This window comes from Linepithema humile, chromosome 4 (genome assembly GCF_040581485.1).
Source record: "Linepithema humile isolate Giens D197 chromosome 4, Lhum_UNIL_v1.0, whole genome shotgun sequence".
Lineage (NCBI taxonomy): Eukaryota > Metazoa > Arthropoda > Insecta > Hymenoptera > Formicidae > Linepithema > Linepithema humile.
The window spans coordinates 25,398,629-25,424,558 of NC_090131.1; the positions used below are offsets into that span (position 1 = coordinate 25,398,629).

The following is a 25,930-nucleotide window of genomic DNA, read 5'->3' on the forward strand; positions in this document are numbered from 1 at the left end:
GCGTCAGTAGGTTTGAAACAATATAGCATAGCTATAATATAATAACAAAAATTAAATTTGCCATTATAATTTATTATACACTCTACAGTGTAGTTGCGCGAAATGTTTCATTGCATTTCTTCGGCAATGCAGACCAATTTAATTAAATTGTCTTTTAAAATACAAAAGCAATGCAAAAGGCAGTAAAAAATAATTGGAATAAAGACTTTATTGTAACATCATTATGGTTTAGGTAATGTACACATTAATTAATTATTGGCTAAGTAATTAATTATTGTAGTACTTATCTCAGCAGTGTTGTAGATAGAACGCTACTTATCTTTGGTACCGAATGTACAATATTGCGACATGTATTGCGACGATGCTTAGTTTTTGTTACTTAATAGACAAAGCGTTGTAAAACTCAATCATCGTGGGCTATTCTGCCTGTACGCGTTAACAATCGTTGTATTTTAGCCAATTCGTCGAATATTTTTATATAGCAATTGATACGATCACTCGTTGCGCTTCAGTTGCATTTGTTTTTTCTTTTTTTTTTTAAGTCGTCTTCTTATAAATAATACTTATTTATTAATAACGGGCTGAAGTAAGCTTTCTCCTTGAATGCATATACTAAACGAATGTTTGATTGTCCTTTCAATAAAGTAACACATGTGATGATTATCTATAAAGAAACAAGCGCGAAAAAGCAGAGAACGCGAATAAATGATGAAAAAGCTTTATTGAATTATAGTGAAACAGAAGAGTGATCTGAACACTTGTACGTAGGAACTATTACAAACTGAATACTATGGATAAAAGACTGGATAAAAAACATATTTTACTGGATTCATACAAAGAGAAATCCGCTGCGCGGAAGAGAAAGAATAAATGCATAAACACATAGCCAGCTCTAAGACTTCAATAAAATCTCCTAACTTAATAGTAAATGTTGAATAAATTTGAAGTTATTTCTCGCGATATAAGGGTAACTTACAACTTAATTTATTCAGCGCGAAGGTACATCGTACAAAATTTTACTTATCTCCTACATATCTCTATCTTATGAACATATTTACAAGGATCAGTCAAATAAATAGTTTTAGTCTTTGCATCTAAAGCAAGCCCTTTGTTACTAATTTACGCGGAGAACAATGATAATGTAAAGGCGTGATGCTGCGCGACTGAAAGGTGAAATGGTTAATGATTCCAGCCTATAGTTTTGCCTATCGAGAAAATATCATCTTTGCTCGATTCGACGGTGTTGATGAACACTAATACCTAGACTCTCCTAACTAACGATGTTTCAGTTTTGACTCCCGCGGAATTTTCACGGCATAATTTCGTACCTTTTTATACAGTAATCTTTGGAAAGAAGGACCTTCCATTAACGAAGCTAACGTCTGCCTGTCAGATATGACTGCGATTTTCGATGGCTTTCAACTTAACGGCGCCAACTTTTAATACACAATCCGTAGTTATGTCGTATGATATAAAATAATTTGGTCGCATCTATAGCCTGCTAGTCGTAACAATGTAGCGTATAGTGTTTCTGTTGTGTTTGTGTGTGAGTGTGCAACATTTCTTTATACATACACATATATCACAGAGGTCAATTAATTTCGTACACGCCCTTTTCAGTTTCAAGCGAAGGTTTCGAAAATAATGTCACTTACACCTCGTAATATCGCTTATAAAACGCTTACGATAAATATTACGGTAGTTATTGGCAATTATCGTGTATGTACGCTTCGAACATCGGCAATGGATAGTCTCTACAAAAAATATGAGAATTTTTAAGTGGATATTATTTACAATTTTCAATGCCACGCCTCTTATACGCAGCGGTCGCATTTAATCGCGTGATCCATCTTAATATTCCGACAAGAAATATAATATTCGCTCATAAAATAAGCGTTTTTATGGATCTTAGAGAGGAAAGATTCGTTCCTTGTACTATTTTTTCCAACTTCCGTTTAAGAATTCTTAAATATAGAAGTTTACAGAGATACAGCGCTTCGTATCTACGTTTATACTTGCACATGCTTTTCGTCAAGTATAAACGCGCATACTGTTTTCACCTCGCAAACCCGCTTATACCTCGCATACTCCACTGAGAATGAATCAGTGATGGACTAGAATGTTTCAAGTGTGGATTTTTCTCGCTTCTCCTCCGGATGATTACTCATTTCCTCACGCCGCCGTTCACTTCCGTCGTTCGCGCCACCGGCTTTTTACTCGCACTCGTTATAATCCTCGTGACGCCGGAATTGTTCTTGTTGGCTTCGAATTTCTGCTGGAGCGACGCCACGTTGGATTTACCGTTCGCAGCTCTCTGCAGTGGATTCGTCTTCGCAGCTGCACCACCGTCCCCATTTTTGGTTTCCATTTTGGTGGGCGTCTTCGACGTTAACTGCGACGTCTTCGTGCCGCCGTTACTCGGTTCTTTGGCAGACGGCGACAACGATTTCGTCACATTCGCGTTGCCGGTCGGAGACTTCTTTCTTTCCGAGAGACTAGCTGCTTTGGACGTAATGTTTAGAGGCTTCAATGGTGTAGTGGGTGTCTTCTGTCCGCCTCTCGGCAGCGTGGGTGTTTTCTGAACGGTTTTCAGTGGGAGACTGAACTTGGAATTGCTGCCCACGACGTCCGGCGACTTCGTACCGCCCTGATTGGAGTTCGAACAGCTCGACACCAGATCCGGGCTATTGAACTTCCCCGGATTATTCTTAGGACTACAAGGCACATTTTTTACACATACGGGTGTTTGCGACTCTTCTTTATCCAAGTCGCTGTTGGATTTGCTCGCGTTCAGTTGCGTTTGTCTCACGGTTGGACTCGCGTCCGAACTCGGCTTTGGCGTCGCCGAATTCGCGTCGCAAGTTTTCGAAGGTTTCAAGGATTTTAACGTATTATCTGAACTTTGTCTCGCAAGTTTTACGCTCGACTCGGCCGATTCTTTCAGAGTCGGACTCTTCGCGATGTTCGGAGGTGTCTTAGTCCTGCTCAACGACGGTTTAACTTTACTCTCACCTTGGTCGTCCTTTTTGATATGTATCAAATGAGACGGTCGAGTTTTCGACGGCGCGAACGGTTTGTATCCTACAGGATTCTCAGGCGGCTTCATACCGAGTTCCTTGGACAGCTCGTCGTTTATATTCGGATTATCAGACTTGAGGGTGTTCAGTTTGCTTTTGTCGACTGCTGTCACGTTGTCGTTTGCGTCCGATGGATTCTCGTTCGACTCCTTTTTGTGCACCTGCGGGACGTTTATCACGGATGGATGAAGGTAGCCAGAGCTGGTGGTGGAGCTCGAAGAATTGAATTTACCGGAAGTCGAGTTCGAGTAAACGCTCCCGGGTGTTTTGTAGTGGCCTGAATTCATGTAGCCGCCCAAGGAACTGTTGGAGCCCATATTCTCCGGACTCTTCGGAACGTTCTCCCCGTTCTTCTCCTTCTTCTTTCTGCTTAGCGTTGAGGTGGAGTATATGGAGTCGAAATTGCGATTCGATATCTCGGACACGATCTCCGACAGTAAACCCATCGACTCGAGGCTGTTCGTACCAGCGGACGTCGCGTCGATGCGCTTTGGCAATTTGTATTCGTTATCCACCGTCTGCGTGGTCTCCGCGTTCTTCCTGTTCTTCTCCGGCACGGATTCCTCTATCACCGCGTAGATGTTGTCGTTCGTGGGCGATTCCTCCGTGATCTTCGTCAGGGACGATTCCGCGATCAGGTTCATGCAGTCGTCGTAAGTGTTCTCCACCGGCTTCTGAGCAGCTATCATCGGCGGATTCTGGTAGCCTGGCAGTCCGGGAATTTTTATCGCGTTCTCGGCGGCTTTCTCCGTCTGCGCGGTGTTCGGTGGACCCGGAGGTGGTGACGTCGGCCTCACGCTGGCCGGGATACTGGTGGGCCTCTTGACAGGTGTCGTCTGACGCATCGAACCGAACGTGTGGATCGGAGTTCTCGGTGTGACCTTGCTGTCCCTCATCGACTGCGCTCGCAGAACCACGTTCCTCTTCTCGATCTCGACCGCCGGTATCACCGGGATCACCGGCGTCGCAATCTCGATCTCCTTCTGCAGTATTGGATTGGAAATCTCTAGGTTCCTCAAGATCTCCTTGTCGATGACCTTGTTGGCTTTGTGATGTTGACTCCTCGGCAAAGAATTTGTGTTCTTGTCATCCTTCTGCGAATTCTGAAAGTTACTTCTCATGATCCCGGATCCGGGACGCAACATCGACGCGATTCGATTCAACGTACTGCCCTTTTCCGGCTTCTTCTCAGGCTCCGGTAGGATTACATTCGTCAAAGGAGTGCTGTTGGGTCTCTGCGGCTTCAGAAGGGCTGTCGAAGCGATAGGCGGTGCCGGTGCTGCACGCGTAGGTATATCCGGGGCAGGTCTTGTGGGTATCTTGGCTACCAGTTCGACGGATGTGCAGGTTGTGGCCGCCAATACAGGACTACTTATCAGCGGCCGCGCCGTAGATCCGGGATTCAACGGCGGCAATGCCGGCGCGATCGAATTTGATTCGCTGATGTTAGGATTTAACAGATTGCTCCTTTGCGGCGCATTGCACTTTTGCACGATTGGCTTCGTTACGTTTGTCTTGATCGCTACGGTGGGTATCCATCCTGGCGGAGGCGGGGCCGGTTTCGTTGGCTCGATCAATTTGGATTGACTCGGGTGTATCGGCGTGATCGTGAAACCTTTGAACTGGCCGAACATATTGTTGTTGTAGCGCTCGTCCGTATCTGTTTTAGGTAGCAGACTCGCGCACGCCGGATCTTGATTCAAACTAGAGTCGATCGTTTCGATGTTACGAGATATGGGGCTGGAACGATCGATCGTTTTGATTAGCAATCCATTGTGGCCACGATCGGTCCTGAAATTCGAAGCAAAATTATAAGCGGAGGAACTGGGGAACTTACAAGCGTAATTATGATACATAATGACCAGCGAGTATACGTTGGCTGATAGCCGAATAGGTTTAAGCGAGAATCTTTTTTCGTTTAGCACAAATTAGAAAAAAGTACTCATGTATATGTCGCTTATTGTGCACATCTTGATAACGAAGCGTAATGTGTCAAAATATTCAAAGCTACACAAAGTAACATAAGTAACAAAGAAGTAACATAAATTTTAGATTTTTTTTACTACATGCTACAATTTAGTTGCATGTATATGTACTCCAAATATCGCTTAAACAAAAATCATGTGTAAGCATTCTTCTCAAATATTTAGTTTGTTTACCGCAAGTCCAGTCATGCACAGGCAAGAAAGTTGCTGGGAGATATTAGTCACTGATTAAGACGTTAGTAGCAAGCATTGGAGAAAAAGGAAATCGTTGATTACAAAGGAAGACTAAAAACACGTCTTATCGATACTACATTTATTTAATAATAAAATCGTACAATTTTATTTCTAAATATGAGTAACATTATCGGATGTCCATTCTTCACATCCAAGGAATGAGTAAAGAATTAAATCTCTACTTATTAATAAAAATTAAGTACTTCTTATTATCAGATCACTAATATCATATCATCAGATCATTAATATAACAAGAAATGATAATTAAAACTGATTGTTTTAATGTTCAATTTAGTGATTAAATTATCAGTTTTGTAAAATGCAAAGCCAGTAAGAAAAGAATCTTCATTCATGCTCATGCTCGTATAACATGGTGTTCTTCACATGCTCTAAAATCTTTTGTCAACAATCTCTCTGCCTTTATCATGGCGCAATATATCTTTTAAAAAAGATTGGATTTATATGTAAAAATTCGTTAGTCGCTCAAAATGAACAGTATTTTCTTTTGCAAAGTTTATTTTATTTGATATTAATCGTAATATGCATAGCCTTAACGGATTAATAATTTGAAAATTATGTAGAAATAGCAATAAAATATTTGTGTTATCCTCGTTGTAAAAGTATATTGTACATATGTGTACGTGTGCATAATAATGCTGTGCCAATAAAAATTATTCGTATAACTCCTACGTTACTTATGTAATTAATATGCAATTTGTAAAATAAACCCTTAGAAATCGAAGTAAGTTTATGTGTGAGCAATTGATAAGAACACAATACTGTTCACTTTCTTAAATTTTCTAAATCAAGAGACACGGTAGTGTCTCGTGCCAAGTTCACGCGCAGCGCATTTACTTAACGCAAAAATCAATCAACGTATATATTGCACCAAAAATGCATTAATATTAAATTCGAAGTAATAAATAAAAAGTGTACACATCAAACTACATGCGAAACTTTATATCTCGCATTCATTACATAAGAGAATCTGTTTTGAACAGATTCAATCACATGATAAATATCTATTGTCATTCTTAGCTGATATTAATCTCGTTTTCTCGATCTAAAATTTGTGCAAAAATATTAATTTTGTCTAACCATATTTTGAAGCGTAATATTATCTAGTTGGAATCACAGTAGAAATTATTTTAACGCATTTTGGCATCTATTATGTCCAGATATTGATTCTATATACCACCACCATTTTCGAGTCCCCTTCTATGATAATGCAAAGATCATAGCTCGCACAAAAGTGCGCTACGATACTTGCACTATAACGGATAAAATTGTTCTTAAATGTAATCTCATATTCAAGTCGATAAATTATATCTCCTTGATATTTTTCTTTTATCTGTTATCATGTTCTCAACATTGATAAGATCTAACAATTTTTTTAGTTTATTTTTTTACAAGTAATAAACTTTAATTGGAATAATACTTTTCCAATCTCAAGCTCTATTACCATAGATAGTCTAGAAAACACAGATTTAAGATCTACAAGTATCAATAATACAACACATATAAATATTAAATCAAATACTAAATTTTTATAATGATACGTAAACTTTTACGCGACGTATTTACGCGCGATGAGATTCATGCAGGCAAACAACAATGAAAATCAGATCTTTGGCTTTAAGCTTTGAGCAGGTGCCGGCGGGGGCGGTGGTTTTTTATTGTAAAACGGAGCAGGCGTCTTTGTATTGTTGAATATATCCGCCGATTTCGGAGTAATGTCGGATGTGCTGGCTGGACTCTCATTCAAATGCTCGAACTTAAATTCGGTATTGAGCGTGAGTCCTTTGACGTTCTTAGGCGATTTTTTCTGAAGCTGTTGGATACGCTCTGATATTTTCGAGCCTAATTCCAATCTAAGTGGAGGGACTTTCTTCGACTGAATTTCAACGGCCGGTACCGAGAGAATCGCAACGCCATCCCGCACTTGGGGCTCTACGCTAACATCCGACTTTACATTGCCGAACAATAACGACTTTCTGTACTCGATATTGTTGCTACACTTGATAGCATCCGGATTGGTGGTAGATATCAAATTAGTTTTAGTTATCTGAAGTGAGTTTTTGAGCGTGGCACTATCGTCGCTGATCGTGAATATTTTATTGCCCGCGTTACGGGAAATATTCGTTTGCTTCGGCGCGAAATAAGCGGAGATCACACCAAAAAATTTGCTACCGGCGATGTAATGTGTCTTTGACGCAGGCACAGCGAGTGACTTATTAACATGCGGTTTGCGTTTCTCTGTAAAACGTCCGAGACTAGATACGTACGTAGACATCACATCCTTCTTCCAGTGCTGTCCGGAATTCCTGACGTACCAAACTCCGAGTAGCAGCAGGGCTACGGCGGGCACCACTCCCAGGAAGATAACGTAAAGCGCGGTTATAAAATCGTTCCTCGCTGAAAAGTATATAAAATGTACATCAGATTATCAAGACACAGTCGTGTCTCGCGCTCAGTTCACGTGCACCGAGGTCATGACAATACGCGAGACGATTATTGAAAAAGTACCTCGATTTATCGCATCTCAGTAGGGTCTGGATCAATCCAGCTCCCAATAGATTTAGTCATTAGTCCATTCAAGTATTTTATAATAAAAATATTTTTATTTTTATTTATTAATGGAAAGTTTAATGTCTATGAGATGAGAAAATATGGAGGTACATTGTAAAAAGAAAAACTGTTGTGAATTGTAATTTATATAAATGCGAATGTAATACGTAAAATGAGATCAGTAGAAATAATGAAAAAAAATAATAAAACAAATATATTAAATTGATGTGATTATTACATTTTCGAGGAATATTTCAAGGTTAAAGATTTTTAAAAAAGATTTTAAAAAAATTGTGCCAAGTACAGAAATCTGTCGAAAAACTTGTTGCATACAGATACCTACAAAATAATTAATAACAGTTGTTAATCTTTGCTTTTTCTTAATTGTTTTGATAGATTTAAGTAAAGCACTCACCATTAGGATCTTCGGCTGGGCCGCTATCTTCAGAGCCTCCTACTCCAGGATGAAGGCAGTCGGGTGGTCGGAAGCCACGATTGCAGTGGCAATGACCAAGACTATTGCACACTCCGTTACTATTGCAATTGTTCGGGCAAGCTTTACCCCCAGATACAGATGCTTTCAAATCCTCCACTGACATACACTTCTGATTCACACACATCTGTATAAAAAAATAATTATTTAAAAATTACATACAATAATTCCTTGTTTTATATAATATTGTTATATATTTGAAATAAAATTGATTTAAAATTAATTAGAATATAAGGCTCTGGTGATTGTTAAATCAAATAAAATCAATAAGGAGCGTAAAGAGCCACAATGCTAGATCTTCGTGCGAAGGTTATGATATATTCGTTAAAAATGTTTACAAACGTTTACAAACGTTTCAGCCTGCCATCAGGCCTTCTTCAATGTACAAAATAAGAAACAATAAAATATAAAATTCGCTCGCAATGATTAAATAATTAAAAGATGTGGAAGACGTATTTGCAATCCTTTATCGACCATATTGTTGTTTGTTAATAAATTAGATAGGACTGCAATAGATGCAAAAGAATACAATAATAGTTAAAATAAATAAAATAAAAAGAAGGTAAAATTAAGAAAAGAGATAAACGTACTTGTATTAATTAACGACTATAGTATTAATTAATAACTGATTTCTGAAATGGTCTTTATTAAAAGACAAAATGCAGGGCTTAACAATCAAAACGACACGGATTCTTATTTTGTACATTGAAGAAGGCCTGATGGCAGGCTGAAACGTTTGTAAACATTTTTAACGAATATATCATAACCTTCGCACGAAGATCTAGCATTGTGGCTCTTTACGCTTTTTATTGATTTTATTTAAAATTGATTTATCTGAAATTATGGTATATACATATTTGTAACAAAATCATACATTGTACCAAATGTTTGTATCAGATCATTAGTTTCGGAGTTTCATTATTTCTTTTTTTATCATTTTTGATCAATCAATTATTCCACATAATTATTTTACGCTCAAAAGATTAAAACTTAATAGTTAGGCACAAATAGATGTGAATATCTCACTTTGCCAGGTGCACATTTTGCGCCATCCGGTGCGAGTCCAGGATCGGTCTGGCTCAATCCGAGATCGACCATGGCTGAACGACACGGTATTATTTTGCCGCCGTTATTGATGAAAGAATGGCTCAACGTCGCGACTGATTCCATTCCGAACTCTAGTCGTTCGTTCAAGTGTTTGCAATGTAGCATGCCGCAGAGAAGATTTCTATACAGTACATCCGTATTAAAATCCAGTTTTCCGTAGTATATTTTTTTATTTTAATATTTTATAATTGACTTACTGATCGTTGCATTTGATGAAGCTCGAGTCAATGCGATTGTAACCGCAGTTACCGTTCCTCGTTCCCTTGTTATTCATCTGGTAACACTGCGCGTCGGAGGACCATCCGGTGGGACCCCACAACAACTTGCACTGATCGTCGTGAGTCCTGCACGAACCCTGATAGCAGAAAGCCTCGCCCCTGTTGCAAGTCTCACCGTCCATCTTGAACACGTCCGCCGGACAATATTCGCTCTGACCCGTGCAGTACTCTGGCAAATCGCACTCATGCTCGACATTCCGACACTCTGTGCCAGCGCTCTTCGGCTTGCAAGTCTTCAGGTCACAACATTCACCGGTCGCGCAGCTCGCATTGCTGTGCAGCATGCAGGTGGTTACATTACAGCAAGGATTGTCGCAGTTCTCCTTCAGGCCGCAGTCACACTGTTCGCCCGGCTCGACAAATCCGTTGCCGCATATGGGGCTGTCGAACAGCTTCTGCGGTTTGTTCCTCAGACAGTAATCCATGCCGTGCTCGAAGGCGACAGCTAGATGATTCAGTGAGCATGTTGACCAGTGCGTTGGCCCGGACGAACCGCTAGACGATGCCATTATACACCTGAAAGCATGATAGAATAACGATGTAGTTAAATCTTGACCGATTAATCAATTAGATATATCGCACAAAGATAACAGTTCTTCAGAAAACATAATTCGAGCAATCACAAAATTTTTTTCCAAATTAATCTTCCAAATCATTTTCAAATTTATTAATTTTTTTTGTCACAACTTCATGCAAATTGCGAATAAGAATAAAATTCCTTCTCAAACGTTGGAAAAGATTAAAGAGAGGCTACGACGCACTTATCCTCAGGACAGCTGCAATCCGCTGAATCGTGCTCCATGCCAAAATTATGGCCCATCTCGTGCGCGACGGTAGCCGCCACTAAGCCGACAACGTTGGAATGATCCATGGAGACACCGCCGGAAAATTCGTAGGTGCATATCGGTCCCTTGAGAGCCTTGCCGACCACCCCGTTGTCGAAAGTGATTCGCCTGCGTTGTCGAAAAAAAAAAGAGATATATCAGGCTCGCTAATGCTCGCAACATTGCTTCGCTGGCGCGTTTATATTATCTACAGACGCGTTTCGCACTCACGTCAGCAGCTGGGCGTTGTCGTTGGGAATGTCCTGGACCAGCTTTTCCCTACGGTATTTCAGGAAATTGGACAGAGTCTTGTCGCCATCCGATGACATTGCTATCTCATCCGACTCGGACCACACCTGCACGCCGACTAGGGCGATGAATATGTTCAACGGCATATACAGCTGCAAACACATCGAGATACTCCGTCTCATATTTTACATAGGGATTTCGTGTACTGTGATACGCGGTAAGGTCGAGTCCGCGCTAATTAATCTCCCTGCCTCGCTGTGTCAGAGACAACACGGAGATAGACCGAGTGCACCGCTCTCCCTTCGTTGCAGGTATTAAAGGTCAGACCGCGATCCATCATTGTCATTGCCGATAAATTGAAAGAAAATAGAACGGTGCAGTATTAAGCTTCGCGAAAACTAGTTAACAGGATCCAACTTTCATGTAACATCGAGTGCGATGCTAACGGGTTAACTCGAAGTTTAATTACGGTAAAATTTAATCTTGAAAAATGAAACATTGTGAAAAGGTTAAATTTTTCAATATTTTAATTTTATTAACACAATATACTGATTGTAAAATTTTTTTTTTAATATAATGACTTTAAGTAAAATACGAGTATGAAAATGTTATCGGTAAAATTTGACCAAATTTATTAAAATTCTCACGCTCTTGAGGTTTCTCCTTTCTTGAGAAAATAAGACTTGAATGTCCATGCAAACGTTGTAACAGCTAATTAATTCGGATAAAGTAAAATTCATAGAATCCAACTGCTAGGCGCAGCAGTTAAAAATACATTTCAACGAATTTTAGGAAAAGGAAACCGCGGGTGTGCGATGAGAGTAATTGGATAATGAGGTTGCTGAATTAGAGCTCTGTGCTCTAAATCGTTCTCATTCGACTTGGGGTCGAAAGGAATCATATATCCAATTAAATTACGACGGCGGTCACTTACAGCGTTAATAATGTTGGCGATGTCCTTACAGTGCTGATGCACTTTGTCCAGGTTCTCGTTGAGTGCTATGTATTCCTTCTTGTCTATTACGAGTACCAACTCTACGTAGCGTGATTGCCTATTTGCATTGTAAGGCCCACGAATAATTTCGGCTGCTCTTTTATGCTATAATAGAAAAAAAATAACGTTAATCCTAAAACTCATTATATAATTATAATTTCATTCGTTAAAATTAATGACTCATTGCAAAAATATAAAGTTACACGAAAAAATCGAAAAAGTTTGATTTTTAAATTATGATCATTTTTTAAAATGTCTCTTTACTTTTTGTCTTTCATAATGATTTCTTTTTAAAGTTTAATTTGTCAAAAATTATTATTTCCAATTATTAATTAATTATTTTAAGAAATTTGATTAAATTTTTGCTAAATGCAAAGCAATTCTGAAGCTACCAACCATTTCGCATATTTTATTGTTTTACCCTACATAAGAAATATCTGTTATGATTCTTCCAATAAAGAAGAAGAAAAGATCGGAGGAAAGGAGCGTGTAGACGCACAAGTCACCGAGGATACAAGACCCTTACGACTTCGTTCTTTGAAGTCGCACAATTTACCGAGAAGTTTGTGCAAAATTTTTTTCTTTTTTACATTGTGTACGTACCCTGGAGAGCCTTTTAATCTCACGATCGTCAGGAGGCGAGACGAGGTGCGACGGCGTGCCTTCGTAACCTGCAACCGTAGAAAAACATCAAACGGGGATGGTCAGCAGCAGGATTCCAGGTAAGGCCGAGGAGAGGACAAAGAGTCTCCGACCGGGGCCTTGCTCTCACATTCGTTAAGACCGTTAAGGAGAGACTAGTCTTTCCGAGACGGGTCTTTGAGCCCGCGCGTGTTCAAAGAAGCAGCAAGGGCACCGAGAAGAAGAACCCGAGCTCGCTTCTTCGTACTGACGGTAGTATTACTGAGAGGTTCGCGAATACTCTTAAAGAAATCCGCGGAAATTGCTTCGCTAACGGGAATTTTCGCGACAATGACGGAATCTTCGAATAAATCACGAATAAATCGCGAATGCTAAGTTGTGAATGACAACTTAGTTATTCTGTTAGTCATGAAACATGGAGAGACTTTAATGATGAATCTCATTAGCTTTCGTAAGAACAGACACGTGTCGCGTATCTTCTTCGCAGAAAAATATCTCGATTTTTCGAAGTGATGCAGTTAAAGCATATATAAACGATTATATAATAATTATTTATATTAACAGGATAAAATATTAATGTTACACTAATAATAACAATCTTTCTTTCTTTTCTTTATATTCTCATGTTATTACGCACATATTTTTTTGCGAAAAATATGCAGATAGAGTAATGATCGATGGATCGCAAGAGATGCTTACCGCAAGTGTTATTGGCAATGAGATCGCTGTGTTTGTAAAGGTAATGTGCGGAATCCAGGCTCTCATCTTCTGGATGGATGTGGTGGAGGTTCTCGCCATCGAAGATGACACCGCGCAATCCTTTGCAAGTGGATAACGCCACCCACGAATCGGGAACATCTCGAACGCTGCCTTGGTAATGACAGAGTTCCTGCAAGATTCACGCAATTCGCAAACATCGTTCGTTAAAGCAGCCGACGCTGCTGAAAAGTTTTTCTTCTCTTTAATTTCTCGAAAGTTTTACATTTATCAATTATTGACACTTGTGAAACTCGATCAAACTGCGCGATTCGCCTTTTCCACTCCGCACATGTATGCTTTTAATTATTCTTCGTTACTCGCCGCGGAAAACTGGAAAAAGCGTTCCTTCGCAAATTCATCGAGCAATAAACAAACGTGTAGTTCTTTTCGCGAATAAAACTTTTAATTAAATCTATATTTGGTTTTTCTCCATTCATTCGTATTCAAATCACATAAACATTTGCACAATTAATGTGATCTTAATCTTTCATTTAATTCTGTCATTTAACTTTTATCTGATTCACGATACGTGTAAATCACGCGATAACGCGTCGAGGAATCAGGATGCTAGTGCGCTCCGGTCGCGGCTCGCAGGCTTATCTCGGTTTTCTCATCGGAATCGCACATCGGCCCGGTACAAATATAGTTGTCCCAGATTCTGGGACGTGCACACGCTACCGGCGAACCTCGACGATTTTTCACGTTCCTTTTTCCGACGCGTGGAACGAGGGAGGAGACCCGTTACTTCGGAGAGCAAGCGCGTTACTCTCCCGAAAGGAATTGCTCCAACAAAGAGGCACGATCTCGCAGGCAGGACGTATCAGGATCGTCTTTGAAAACGAGACGCTTTCTCCGTTACGAGGAACCATCGATCGCGGTCCATTATTTGATTGCCGCGTAGAAACGTGTACGCGACGAGGTGGGATTGAGTTAACGGGAACGTGTCGATATCATTAAATCGTCGTATCGATTATTTAATGCAAACCGCGACTCTTATTTATTGCCAGCAATACAGCTCGCGTTCTCATTCGTTTTGCTCCGATATTCCGGACATCCATAAAACGTCACAGCAAGATTTCTCATTGCGAAGTTTCAATCTCGATGATATTCAAAGTTGGTTTTACTCTGTAGTGCAAATATAATCTTGGCACTAAAAAAAAACTCAGTATTTCAGAAATTTAAATATTAAACGAGAAACACTGAATAGAGAAATATGTATCTAATGCAAGAGTGTGTGCATCTAAAAAAATTCAATCATGCAAGAATGTAAGCATTTACATATTCGAGAATCGTGTTTTACTGCGCATTTCAGCGAATTCCGAAGGTCAATACAATTATAGCTGGAGACGAATTTTTACTGGAAAGACAAAAATATCATTCATAATATTTTTCATGTACATATATTTTTTCAGAGTTCAAGAATTTGGTATATTTACACTTTCAATGCACAGCATTTTCAATTCACGTTTCTGTCTGCATCGCGTATGCGCGCACCTACGCGTTTAATTCAGCCATCATATAACATCCACAGATAATTATCACTCACCATCTATATAATTAGCGAGATGTAACAAACGGACAAAGCGTACACAGCTTGATTCATTGTCGGGTAAAAGAAAAATTTTGCGAGAGCGTAACGTGCTCTATGGAAAGCGCGTTACGAGGCGTGTCGGCGGAATATGAAATTTTGTATTCGCCCACAGTAAAGCTTATCCTCGCTTCTATTAAATGTAATATCGCGTGTGCGCCGCATCGAGGATTATGTAGATTTATATCATGAGAGCTGAACGAAAGAAAAATACATTTCGTAACAGCCGCCGTTCTTATTACCGGGACGTAAATTTTAGAACCGCGTTGAAAGCATAAAAGAACCCTATATATTCTCATAATACAGACTGTAATCGCTTTTCCTTCGGTAGGAATAATTTTTCCGATCAGAGAAGTCGACTAGCGACAAATAGAAAAATACAAGATGGCCATTACGTATATATATATTTTTAAAATTATGTAAAATTCAAAGCTTAATCGATCATCATTTGTGTTTCGAATTTTATGTACATTGTCGATAATAATTACGAACATAAATTATAGTCTATCGAGCGCACATCAAATCTTTATGCGGAATAACATCGGTATCTGAAATTTCTACGTGATATCCGCACTTTCTCTTTTAATGAGCTTAAAATTAGTTTATCCGCGCGGATAAACCGTATTTACACCACGAGGAGCGAGAGGTGGAACGACGGAAGACAGAGTCGTTAACCGGAGCCGCCAATTAATTAAATACAATTGCGCAAAACAGTAAATACGATACCGTGGCCGGCGCGCAACGAACTCCGACAGTTGACGGCGAACAAGTTTTACGTTTCCCGCTTGACTTTTGTCCCACATTCGGGATGACTTTTTGTACTCATCATCATTGGCTGACTATATGCGATCGAACAAGATGTTACAATCGATTGAGCAGAAGCCAATGTCTTTGTTATTAATAATTATAATATAAATTTTTTTTAATTTTTATTATTTGATATTCATTATTATTAATTATAATTTGCTACTTGACATATTGTATTTTCTGATATACACATTCTATTATCCTTAATATTATCCTGCTTTATATGAAGATATATATCTAAAGATTTTATCTCAAAACGAATAAATCGACGCCTTACATGTTAGAATTTCCAACATTAAATTCACTAATAACTTAAAAATATTTAAAATTAATTTTTTTAAATAAAAATATAAGAAAATAGTAATCATATTAATATCGAGTTTACAGACTCTTCTACGTTCAAGTAGCAAAGCACATCAAGTTTTGTTACTGTGTAAAATCCAGCGCTTTCACCGAAGCAATGTAATCATCACACGATTTCGGGCAAAACTTGTAATTAGACGAATAATTCAGAAACTTTCGTAATTTCCGTAAAATACGGTGAAATTTGATCATCGCTGGTTCAGCGAGCGATATTTAACCTATTTTCAGCGTTAATAGGTATATGTCGAATAATCGGATATATTTAATATATCCAATTTAATATCGGATATATTTAATATATTCAATTTTTCATTTTTTTGCGTCCTGTCTTTCTTTTATCTACTTTATAAGTAGCAATAAGTAACGCTAATTAAAAAAAGATTATGATAAACAGCGAAATTAGACGATTAAGTTGGAAAACTTTCCAACTCTTGGACGAATCTCGCGTTTTGCGCGACTGCGGCAATTTAATTCTGGGTGTTCCATCAGCTTTTCTCCTTTTTTCTCATCCTTCCTGTCCTCCTCTCGCCGCGCGGCATTTGAATTATAAAGCGGAAACATTACGACCACCGCGTACAGTTTTAACGTGACGGGGTTATATTCCCGTCGCCCACTGAGACCAACACGTCGGCTACGTTTGCGTGTGTTTACGTTCTATCAAACATGCAGACGGCAGACAGAGTGACTCATTCCGATCGATTTCAGCGGTGCCGTTACACCTGCACAGCTATCTACCTACCATTTCCGTCCGCTCGACGACGACAGATAGATTTGATTAAAGAGCACGAAATATCCGTGGAGATTTTTAATTTTCGTGCGACCGGAAGTTCCAACCGAGCGCGCAATAAATTTTTCTACAAATAGATTCAGGCTCTCTACAAAAGCATAATAGTTCTTTATTCAAAACAAAATTAATTTATTATAATAAATTTTTCGTCTGCCGTAATCTCGATTTGATTCGATAAGGCATCGTCTAGAATTTAAAATGTTGTCTAATTATGTCGTAAACGTTGCTAGTAGGAGCAATGGAAAATCTTGATAAAATGTTAATGGATACTAATACAATGTAATGACTCTGAGTTCTGTTAAATTAAAATGAAATTGCATGGTACGGCCTTCCTTACATGGATATATCGTAAAGTCGATGAATTCTATAGCCGAGTCGACCTATAAAATTACTGCGAGACCGATCTGCAAGGATGACTAAGAAGTATTAAAAGCCGAAACACAAGAAGGAAATGAGAAACATTATGTATTTTTATATACGTTTAATGAATAAATCTCGATTTCTCTTTGCAGTGATGCGGCGAGATCAGTCTGAAACACGTGATTTATGATCGCTTAGCTGGCATTCGTTGTGCTCTATAAAATCAAATCGTGAAAGCGAAAGACCGTGTTGAAACATAACGATGAAAATAATATCTAATCTGAAAAATATCCGCGAAGTCACATCCGCGACGATTATTTTATAATTTTTTTTTCAAAACATTATATGAATTGTCAGCCAGCGAGAAAATATATATCCATTATTTTCTTTATTCGCGGAATGAACAGCCGTGTATACGATCGTAAATTTTATGTCGCGTATCAAACCATTAAACGACGATAATGCCGTTCTTTATGTGCCATTCGATACGTCGCGAGTCATGCGTGAACAGCGAGGGCGGCGAATAGTGGGTTAAGTTGAATGAATCCTCGACGCTTTCTCGCGGTTGATGCTGATAAAATTACGCTCACTCGAGATCGATTAACCGACGTTGTTTGTGGAAAAGCGGTTAACACGCCACGGCGCGAACACTGAAAGCCTGAGTGTACTTACAACTTTCGACGGGGTGTGCACTTTGTACGTGCCGCGATGCTGGTGGCGTTGCTGATAGCCGACCGGAATTAGATCGGTGTTCAGTCGAAGGTCGAGAACGCGCTCGACGCCGTCCACGTTGAATCCTACCGTCAACACGTCCGCATGTTCGATATCCTGAAAAGAAGGAAAATATCTTGAATTTCCGTTTAAAATTTAATTTTTCTCACCTTGTTTTCTCAACGCGAGTTTACAAAATGAAAAAAATACGAGCCCGTAAATTGTCGAGTTTAAGATATCATAAATTAATTAACTACTCCAAATATTTTTACACTATAAGTTGGCTAGACAGTTAGAAAATAAAAAGAATAAATCTTGGATAAAATTTGTTTATGATTTATCGAAAGATACATGATATTATTGTATAAATCATGATCAATTACAAATAAAAAATAAATTTCTAATTAAATTTATTCTAATTTTTCGATTATATTCTACGTACATTTATATTACGTTCCACTTATATTATCAATCGTAATTATATTATACATATATCAGCAGTCTATTTCTTCGACAACAATATCATAATCTTCACATATTCTTCGCATATTACAATACTTTCTACTTATTCATACTTTTCTCTATTACAAATTGAGAGTTTTTCCCGCATGAAAGAAGCGATTTGTCGTATCGTCGCAATTCAATGCTTGAACGGTAATATAGCCGATTCTTCCGAATACACCGACGTGCCCGATCGCGCACCTGTTGCATTAATAGCGGGAAAACTATGCTTAAGCCTGAGAAAAGAAAAATTCTCCCGTGAAAATTGAATTCCCGAGATCGTTGCATCGAGCTGCAATTAATTTTATACTCGGATGCTCGCTTTCTCTGATCATGGAACCAATGACTGAGTATCCAACAACCCGAGAACATTGTCCACGCGGTAAACAGGAAGACCGGATATCGATGATAATTACAGCACATTTATATTAAATACTAAATTCGCAGTTCGAATAATACGAATAATAAATTGGCACGTATAATTTATCAATCTGTTTTAGCAATTATTTATATGTACAGCAATTAAACATGCATTATTAATTTTATTATAATAATTATAATATATGTCATAATATATCCGTCGTGAAAAATGTGTTAAAAACAGTAATTAATAAAGAATAATGTTTACAGTTTACTAAAAAAATAATATTGAATTTCCATTTTTGAATTTTGGCGATCACGAAAATAATACGATAACAATTCCACGTCTAAAATCGCAAAACACAATTACCTCGGCGTTCGAAGCAGAAATACCATTTTCATGCTGAATTCTTCATCCGTGTGATTTCTACGCTTATTGATCGCGACGGGCGAACTGCACAAATCCAGTCCGTGATTACGAGAGCAATGTCAATTATAGGCGAAATGGCCGAGCTATGCGCGTCGCATTTATCGTTTCCGGTACGATTAACCCGATTTTCCCGACTGTCATATCGTTGAGCGCATAAAGCAGTTAGCGTTATTAGATTACGATGGCGGGGCCGGAGAGACAGAGAGAGAGAGAGTCCGGCCCGAAATTCATAAACTCTCCGGGAATCCAGCATATACAACGTCCTGGCCTTTCGAGTATGGTCGCACGACGCGCGTGCCGAGTGTGAAATGAATTTGCGAATCTAGTTTGCGCCGAGAAGCCGGGCGCGCACTATGTTTAATTCATGGAAAATGTCCCGGTCGGAGTACTTTCCCGCGAGCGTTCTATACTGCGACGAATACGGGAACGGATGCTGCGATATCTGCACAAGCCGGATGTTGCATCCGAGCGATGTCGTTTAAACAGTAATACTGGCGCCTAAGAGCGCTTCAGTCGGCTCGATGGCAGACACCGGTAAATCCCAGGACGATAGTTGGGATAAATTTTTTGCGACGTTGCACTTGTCAATAAAAATTACATTCCAATCTGCTGCTTTTATTGTACAATTCGTCCCCGAATAAACAAGTTAAATTGTAACGACAGGTTATCAATTTGTAGTTGATTTTTCCTCAATAAAAATATAGAAGCAAAATACTACAATTCCAGAGAGAGTAAAATCGGCGTGATTGAATTTTAAATAGCATACATTTCTCAGTTTGTTTATTTTCATCCGAATTTAGTTATGTGAAATCTCTATTTTTAAAACTAAAATAAAAATGCGTCACTGCACGGAAATAACACTTTTGCTGAAAGATCTAAAAATTGTGTCAGATACAGATCTGAAAATAAATTTTGGACATTCAAAATTTTAATTCAATAGAGCACTCGATCTATGGATCGTCCAAACTTAACTTTTTGCTGCGATATGAAAAAGATCGAGTGCTCCATTGATAAATTTTAAAAAGTTTAAAATTTATTTTTAGATCTGTATCTGGCACAATTTTCAGATCTTTCAGTTAAAGTGTCCTTTCAGTGTGACACAAATAAAGTATTCTTTAAAATAATTTTTTTCCATACAACGTCTGAATATTCTTGCGCTATATTTAGGCAAAGTTGTGATTGAGAAAAAAAAATACAAGAAACTTGGGCTAACCAGGATTCAGTTAAGCAAGATAGTCGCTGCAGCTGACGTCCTAGAAGCTTACGGGACTCCGCGTAACTGCAATCCCTCGGGGTTACATTTTACGTCGGTCCTACAATTTATGTCGACACGAAGAAAAATGTAAAAGAAGCTTTTAACTAACCATCTTCAGTCGCGCGCAAAGACGGCGGAGCGGCGACTCTTAATTACTCTAAGTGCCGCGTTCAACTGAAATTGTGGCAGTAATTACTCGTGTAACGTAGCGCCGTGAAATTGTAGAGCCGCGTTTCAACAGTGGAACGGATGGACCGAACGAAGGTACTCTGTGTGCCGTCATGAATTATTGATTAACCTCCTTGCGCTTCGATAACAAGCGTGTCTAAACATACAGGCAGATGAACACTTATTTATATAAAAGAATCTATATTCACAATTAATTCCGAATGTAATATTCTCTTTAAATAATTTAATGTTGCAGCCAGTTACTGCGAAATGAAATGTCATCAAAGGCAGCTCTCATATTGCGAATATGGGATCGCTAAAATAATATAAAACACAATTTAATTTTATATCATTTAAAATATTTTATCTCATAACAGAAATCATATTAAAAGAAGAAAAACATGAAATTATTTATAAAGGTATAAATAATACCGGTGTGAATAAAAATGAACTAATTTAGTAATGCTTGCTAATTTAACAGTGCCCGCTGAATGTAATAAACGAATGTTGAGTTTTCATTAAGCTTTTAAAATTAATTTAACCGCTTTTACACTGAAAAATGTATATTACGTAATACATTGAAATTTATACAATAAAAAATAAATTTCAATTACCAGTTGTATTATTAGATTTTTTTATTTGTCTACGTTAATAAAGCGGCGATTTCCAGGGTACATATTAACCAAATTGAGAGGAATCTTCAATGTAATATCTGCAAAGCGGCTCACTATCGGAAGACAAATGGTGCAGTAATTCTTAGGAAGCCGTCCAACGATACACGGTTGACAGTGCACTTCTTTGAAATCCTTTCACCGTGGTGTATATCATTGTCCAGTGACAGTTAGCAATCTATATTTGGCTCGTGGCCACCGCAGAAATGGTTTTTGATATCGCACCGCCGCTGGCATCTACGCTGGCATGACCCGCATTTATCTTGCGTCGATATCGAGAAACAAATATATCGTTGGGTCATGGCTATTGGGAAACCGTGTATATAGGATAGCTAATATAGATTTATCGCGTAATCCTCCAAATTTAAACTTGATTTCGTTAATTTAGAATCAATCCCCTTCTTTTCCCCTGGAGAATAAATTTTTGCTCTGCAGTTAATTTTTCTCTCAAATTCTTTCGCAAGCTAATGTTAATTTTTTAGAGAACACGAAACAAATAATTCAAAGTAAATAGAAAAATTCACAGATAAAGGGATAATGCTCGAAGTAATCTAGGGCGTAATATGTGCGCCATATATTATCTGAAAATTTTATACACAGAGTCATTCGCTATAATGTCATCGAATTGAAATCGGTCGAAAAAGACCCCAGGAATTGCCAAGGTAAACGTGTGAAGATTCTCAAAAGTTCGCGAATACTTTTTGCTTCCTGCTAGCGCATCTCAAACAATTTACCGAATAAATTCAACAAACTGCATTACCCGGCTGCTCGGTAACGGATTAAACAGCCGACGATTGACTCAACTTTCTTGGTGGAGAAATTCCGACTATGGTTCGGACGAGAAAAATTCGCCGCGCGGGGCTGTCCTTTAATCCGGTAACAAGAATCGAGTTAATCCAACGGGAGGGAAAAGAGCGTCACGTCGGGAAAGGAAAACGGTGCGCCCGTTTAAAAGCGAAAGCGAGAGAGAGACCGAGAAAAAAGTTCTCTTCCAAGCACCGTAAAACTCGGCCGATGCGATCCTTACGTTCTGTCCATTGTAAGTCCTCCGTTAACCACCTACCGGAGTTTCCGGTTCCGCGGTCCTTATACTGTCGCCGATTGTACGTGTGCCGCCCCTCGGAAACCCGAAGAAAAGAAAAGCTTGGCAGCGACCCTGATCTTTTTAGGAATATTCCGGTGGGATTGCGGAAATGTCTATGTCTTGCCTTGAAAGACGAATTGTAAAGGACATTCGCAGAAATAGAAATGTATCGAACGGCTCATCCAGGACGTTCTGACTAATCGTGTTGATCAATCATGAAGCTTATGCAAATAGCAAATTACTGCGAGATACTTAGAAAAAACTGTTTTTGAATTAAAAAAAAGATTACGGATTCGTTAATCAAAAATCATTCATTATACAGTATAATAGCAAATTACTGCGAGATACTTAGAAAAAACTGTTTTTGAATTAAAAAAAAGATTACGGATTCGTTAATCAAAAATCATTCATTATACAGTATCGTCATACAACAGTAGATAAAAATTTACGATTTAACGAACTTACGATTCACGTAAATGGAAACAAGAGATCCTTTATGCATCCATCTCTGCGTTTTTATCTTTGTGGTAACACGAGCAATAGTAACACGGATATCACATATGCGATTGAAACTTATATGTGTGCGTCATAGCCGACAATGAGCTTTTCACAGCTTTGAATTCCGCTAACGATTTTACTATCGGCAGACGTGACAAACAGAGCCTTTTATCGTTCTAAGGCTATCACTTTCGGTCGATATTTTTCTTTGCATAACCAAAAAACCGCACGGAAAACAGATACGTCGCAGCAAAGTTACCTATGCAAAGATCTCCATGCAGACTTATATAGATTCCACTTTTCAGAATTCAAAAAATAACAAAAGTTATAGATGCCTCCCGCAGAGTTCTTCATTGAATTTAAAAGGAGTTCTCTGTCGTTTAAAGTAATGAAAACGTCACTTAAGAAACCGAAGGATCAATTTCAGTGCTCCTTTTGTAAAAAATTGAAATTCTTTTTACCATCTTGAAAAGATTTCAAATAGTTCTGTACTTCCCCATATAAGTTTTAAAAAGAGTTTTGCAGAGGAATCAAAATGAGCCTGAAAATAATTCCGCTCAGAGTTCTGGTCGCCCTCAAGGAGTTCTAACGATGATTCTTAACACTTGTAGTGTTAAAATCAAAATAAAAAGTTTTTGCGGCTTAAAGTATACACTGTCGAAAACTTTTTAAAAGCCCCGACTGTGTGTACACTTTTAGTAAAACTCTGGAATTCTTCGAGGAGCATCCAGGACTCTTATTTTTCAAATTTTGAAAAAGCGAGGCTAACTTCATAGAAATTGTAAAACTTTCCAAAATTATTTCATCAACCGGAAGGAATAACCAACGTGTGTACTCATGCGTGTTCCCGTACGTTTCCGCACGTGTTGCACGCATGGCTACATCAGTTGAAAGCGAGTTAATTGATCCGGTACGACATTGACACAAAATGCGGGCATTTTGACGCTTTTGATTTCCTCAATCTCGAAAGTTAAAATATTCTTTATCGTTGATAGAAATACTTTAAAATTAATTTTTGAGCGATTTTTTATCGTATTTTTTAAAAGAAAATTTCTGTAATATTTCTGAAATTCTGTGATGTTTCTAACATCAAAAGTTTTAATAAAATTAAAAATATCATACGTTTTGCAATAATTATTACCTGAAATATACAGAGAAAAATATATTTTTCGAAGAAAGATATAAAAAAAGTTAAGATATATACCGCAATTTTCAATCGTCATTCGCTTATAATTATGTTTTAAATTAAAATTACAATTTGCTTAAAATTAAATAAAAGATATTACTTTGCTTTTCATTTTTGGTCTTAAAATTCATTGCACCGAAAATGTCTTATCTGCAATTGCTAATTACTCAATAATTGTAAATGCATTTTAATAAATTTTCATCAAGCAAATTTTAAATTTTTGGACGTATTTTTAATAGTGATTGTCAAAAGCATGTTTCGTATAGTGTCATTTTTAGTTTTACTACAAGTTACATGATTCTTAGCGCGACGACGATCGGGAAATCGTGCGCTCTGCACGCGCGCTGCATACGTATGGCGCATTCATTCTCACGACCACGCCAAGGTTACGGTGATTCTGTGTTTTCTTTGTGCAGGCCTTTCCCTCTCTCTAGCGGTATTTCAACATGCTCCGGAGAATGCATAACAAACCACGCAAGCACTTGCACAAGCTATTTATATAGTAAAAAGAGAATCGCAACGTCATGATTTATCCCATCCCTCCGCGAAAATTGTTGATCTACCGCCCGAATATCCTTACGCCAGGATGCGAAATATGTGTGCAATTATATTCAGTTGCTTAGTACAGAATGATTGCAACCGTAGAGCGGTGGATCATTTATTTTCTATATTTTAGTTTGATTCCTAGAGTCTTGCATAAGTTTCTAAAGAAATTATCATATAAAATGTTTCGTATTTTAATCCTTTGATGTTTAATTAAATTTTTGTAATCTTGTTTGTAATTTTATAAATGCAGATTGAATGGAATTTTTTCGACTCTTTTAATTTCGTTATCCTAGATTTAAGTCCGCCGTGTATCGCGATAGCACAGAACCATTGACTTGATTAAACGCTTAAAAGTCAGCAAGCAGTCGTTAAACGCGAGCTTGAGAAAAGACCGAAAGCAATTTTCGATATATATAAACGAAGTCGTTATTTCACACAGTATTGTTCACACGGCTCGATAAACTATATTGAACTTTTCGCATTTTCTGGTCTCTCTTGGATCGCACTTACTGCCTTTGTAAATGGATGACATACGTAAAATTACTTATAGAGATCTCTCATAGTTACTTGTGGAATGAAAGAAATCTTTAATCTCGTCGTTCTACACCAAGAGTTGAGAGCTCGCGAACAGAGGAAGTCTCGTTTCCGCAATTTGCTGTCACTGGCAGATGTGAACAAAGAACTTGTCGTTCCTATGATTACCGCAATCTAATAAGGAAATTTACATTATGCGCTGCGGCGACGCAGTTCCGTCTCGACGTGATGCGATACTGACCTGAATCTTTAATTAGACTTAGAAAAATTTACCGCAAAAAGTTAAAAACCGAGAAACTCCGACATAATTTTAACGCATAAACAATATGAAACACGAATATGCACGTATGTATTTTGAAATTGCAGAATCTCACCAACACAGATATCAAAGTACGTGAACATAATAATGCCTTAATTTTGAAGTAATAAAATGAGGAAAAGTTAGAAAGAAACTCTTGCGTTACATGTCTTGCGAAGGACAATGTTGGGAAGTTGGCAAGTTGTAACGTTCCTGTACATCTTTGCAAGGTCACACGAGCTCGCCACTCGTACAAATATGTTAATTAAACATTAATTTTATGATAACGAGCGAAACCTTATATTCGTGGAAAAATACTCAACCTCATTTCATGTAGCTGAGAATGCGTAATCCAGTAATTAAATGGGATCTGATCTAATAATCTCATAAGTACAAGATAATTCTGCTATATTGAGATCTCACCCTCTCTACGGGTGAGAGCTCACCCGCTTTACGATCCAGGAAATGAGAATACTGTACATCAAATGGAATATTCTTTCAATCAATTTCGTTCCATCATTTTATTACGGTTTTAATTAATATCATTTATTATATTTTATTAAATTTGGATAG

The 25,930-nt window shown here is 38.2% G+C and overlaps 1 protein-coding gene across 1 annotated transcript in view; it reads right to left on the bottom strand.

Annotated features, from left to right (window-relative positions):
• Positions 1-190: 190 nt before the first annotated feature.
• Positions 191-25,930, bottom strand: part of Meltrin (meltrin) — an 80,678-nt gene continuing 54,938 nt past the window's right edge. The window contains exons 3-13 of the mRNA XM_012367532.2: positions 17,788-17,943; positions 13,151-13,340; positions 12,413-12,480; positions 11,750-11,914; positions 10,798-10,967; positions 10,504-10,695; positions 9,662-10,258; positions 9,384-9,585; positions 8,280-8,484; positions 7,582-7,711; positions 191-4,868 (exon numbers count right to left, since the gene is read on the bottom strand). Coding sequence (XP_012222955.1) covers positions 2,165-4,868; positions 7,582-7,711; positions 8,280-8,484; positions 9,384-9,585; positions 9,662-10,258; positions 10,504-10,695; positions 10,798-10,967; positions 11,750-11,914; positions 12,413-12,480; positions 13,151-13,340; positions 17,788-17,943 — 4,779 coding nt within the window. The 3' untranslated portion in view covers positions 191-2,164. The remainder of the gene's footprint in view (positions 4,869-7,581; positions 7,712-8,279; positions 8,485-9,383; positions 9,586-9,661; positions 10,259-10,503; positions 10,696-10,797; positions 10,968-11,749; positions 11,915-12,412; positions 12,481-13,150; positions 13,341-17,787; positions 17,944-25,930) is intronic.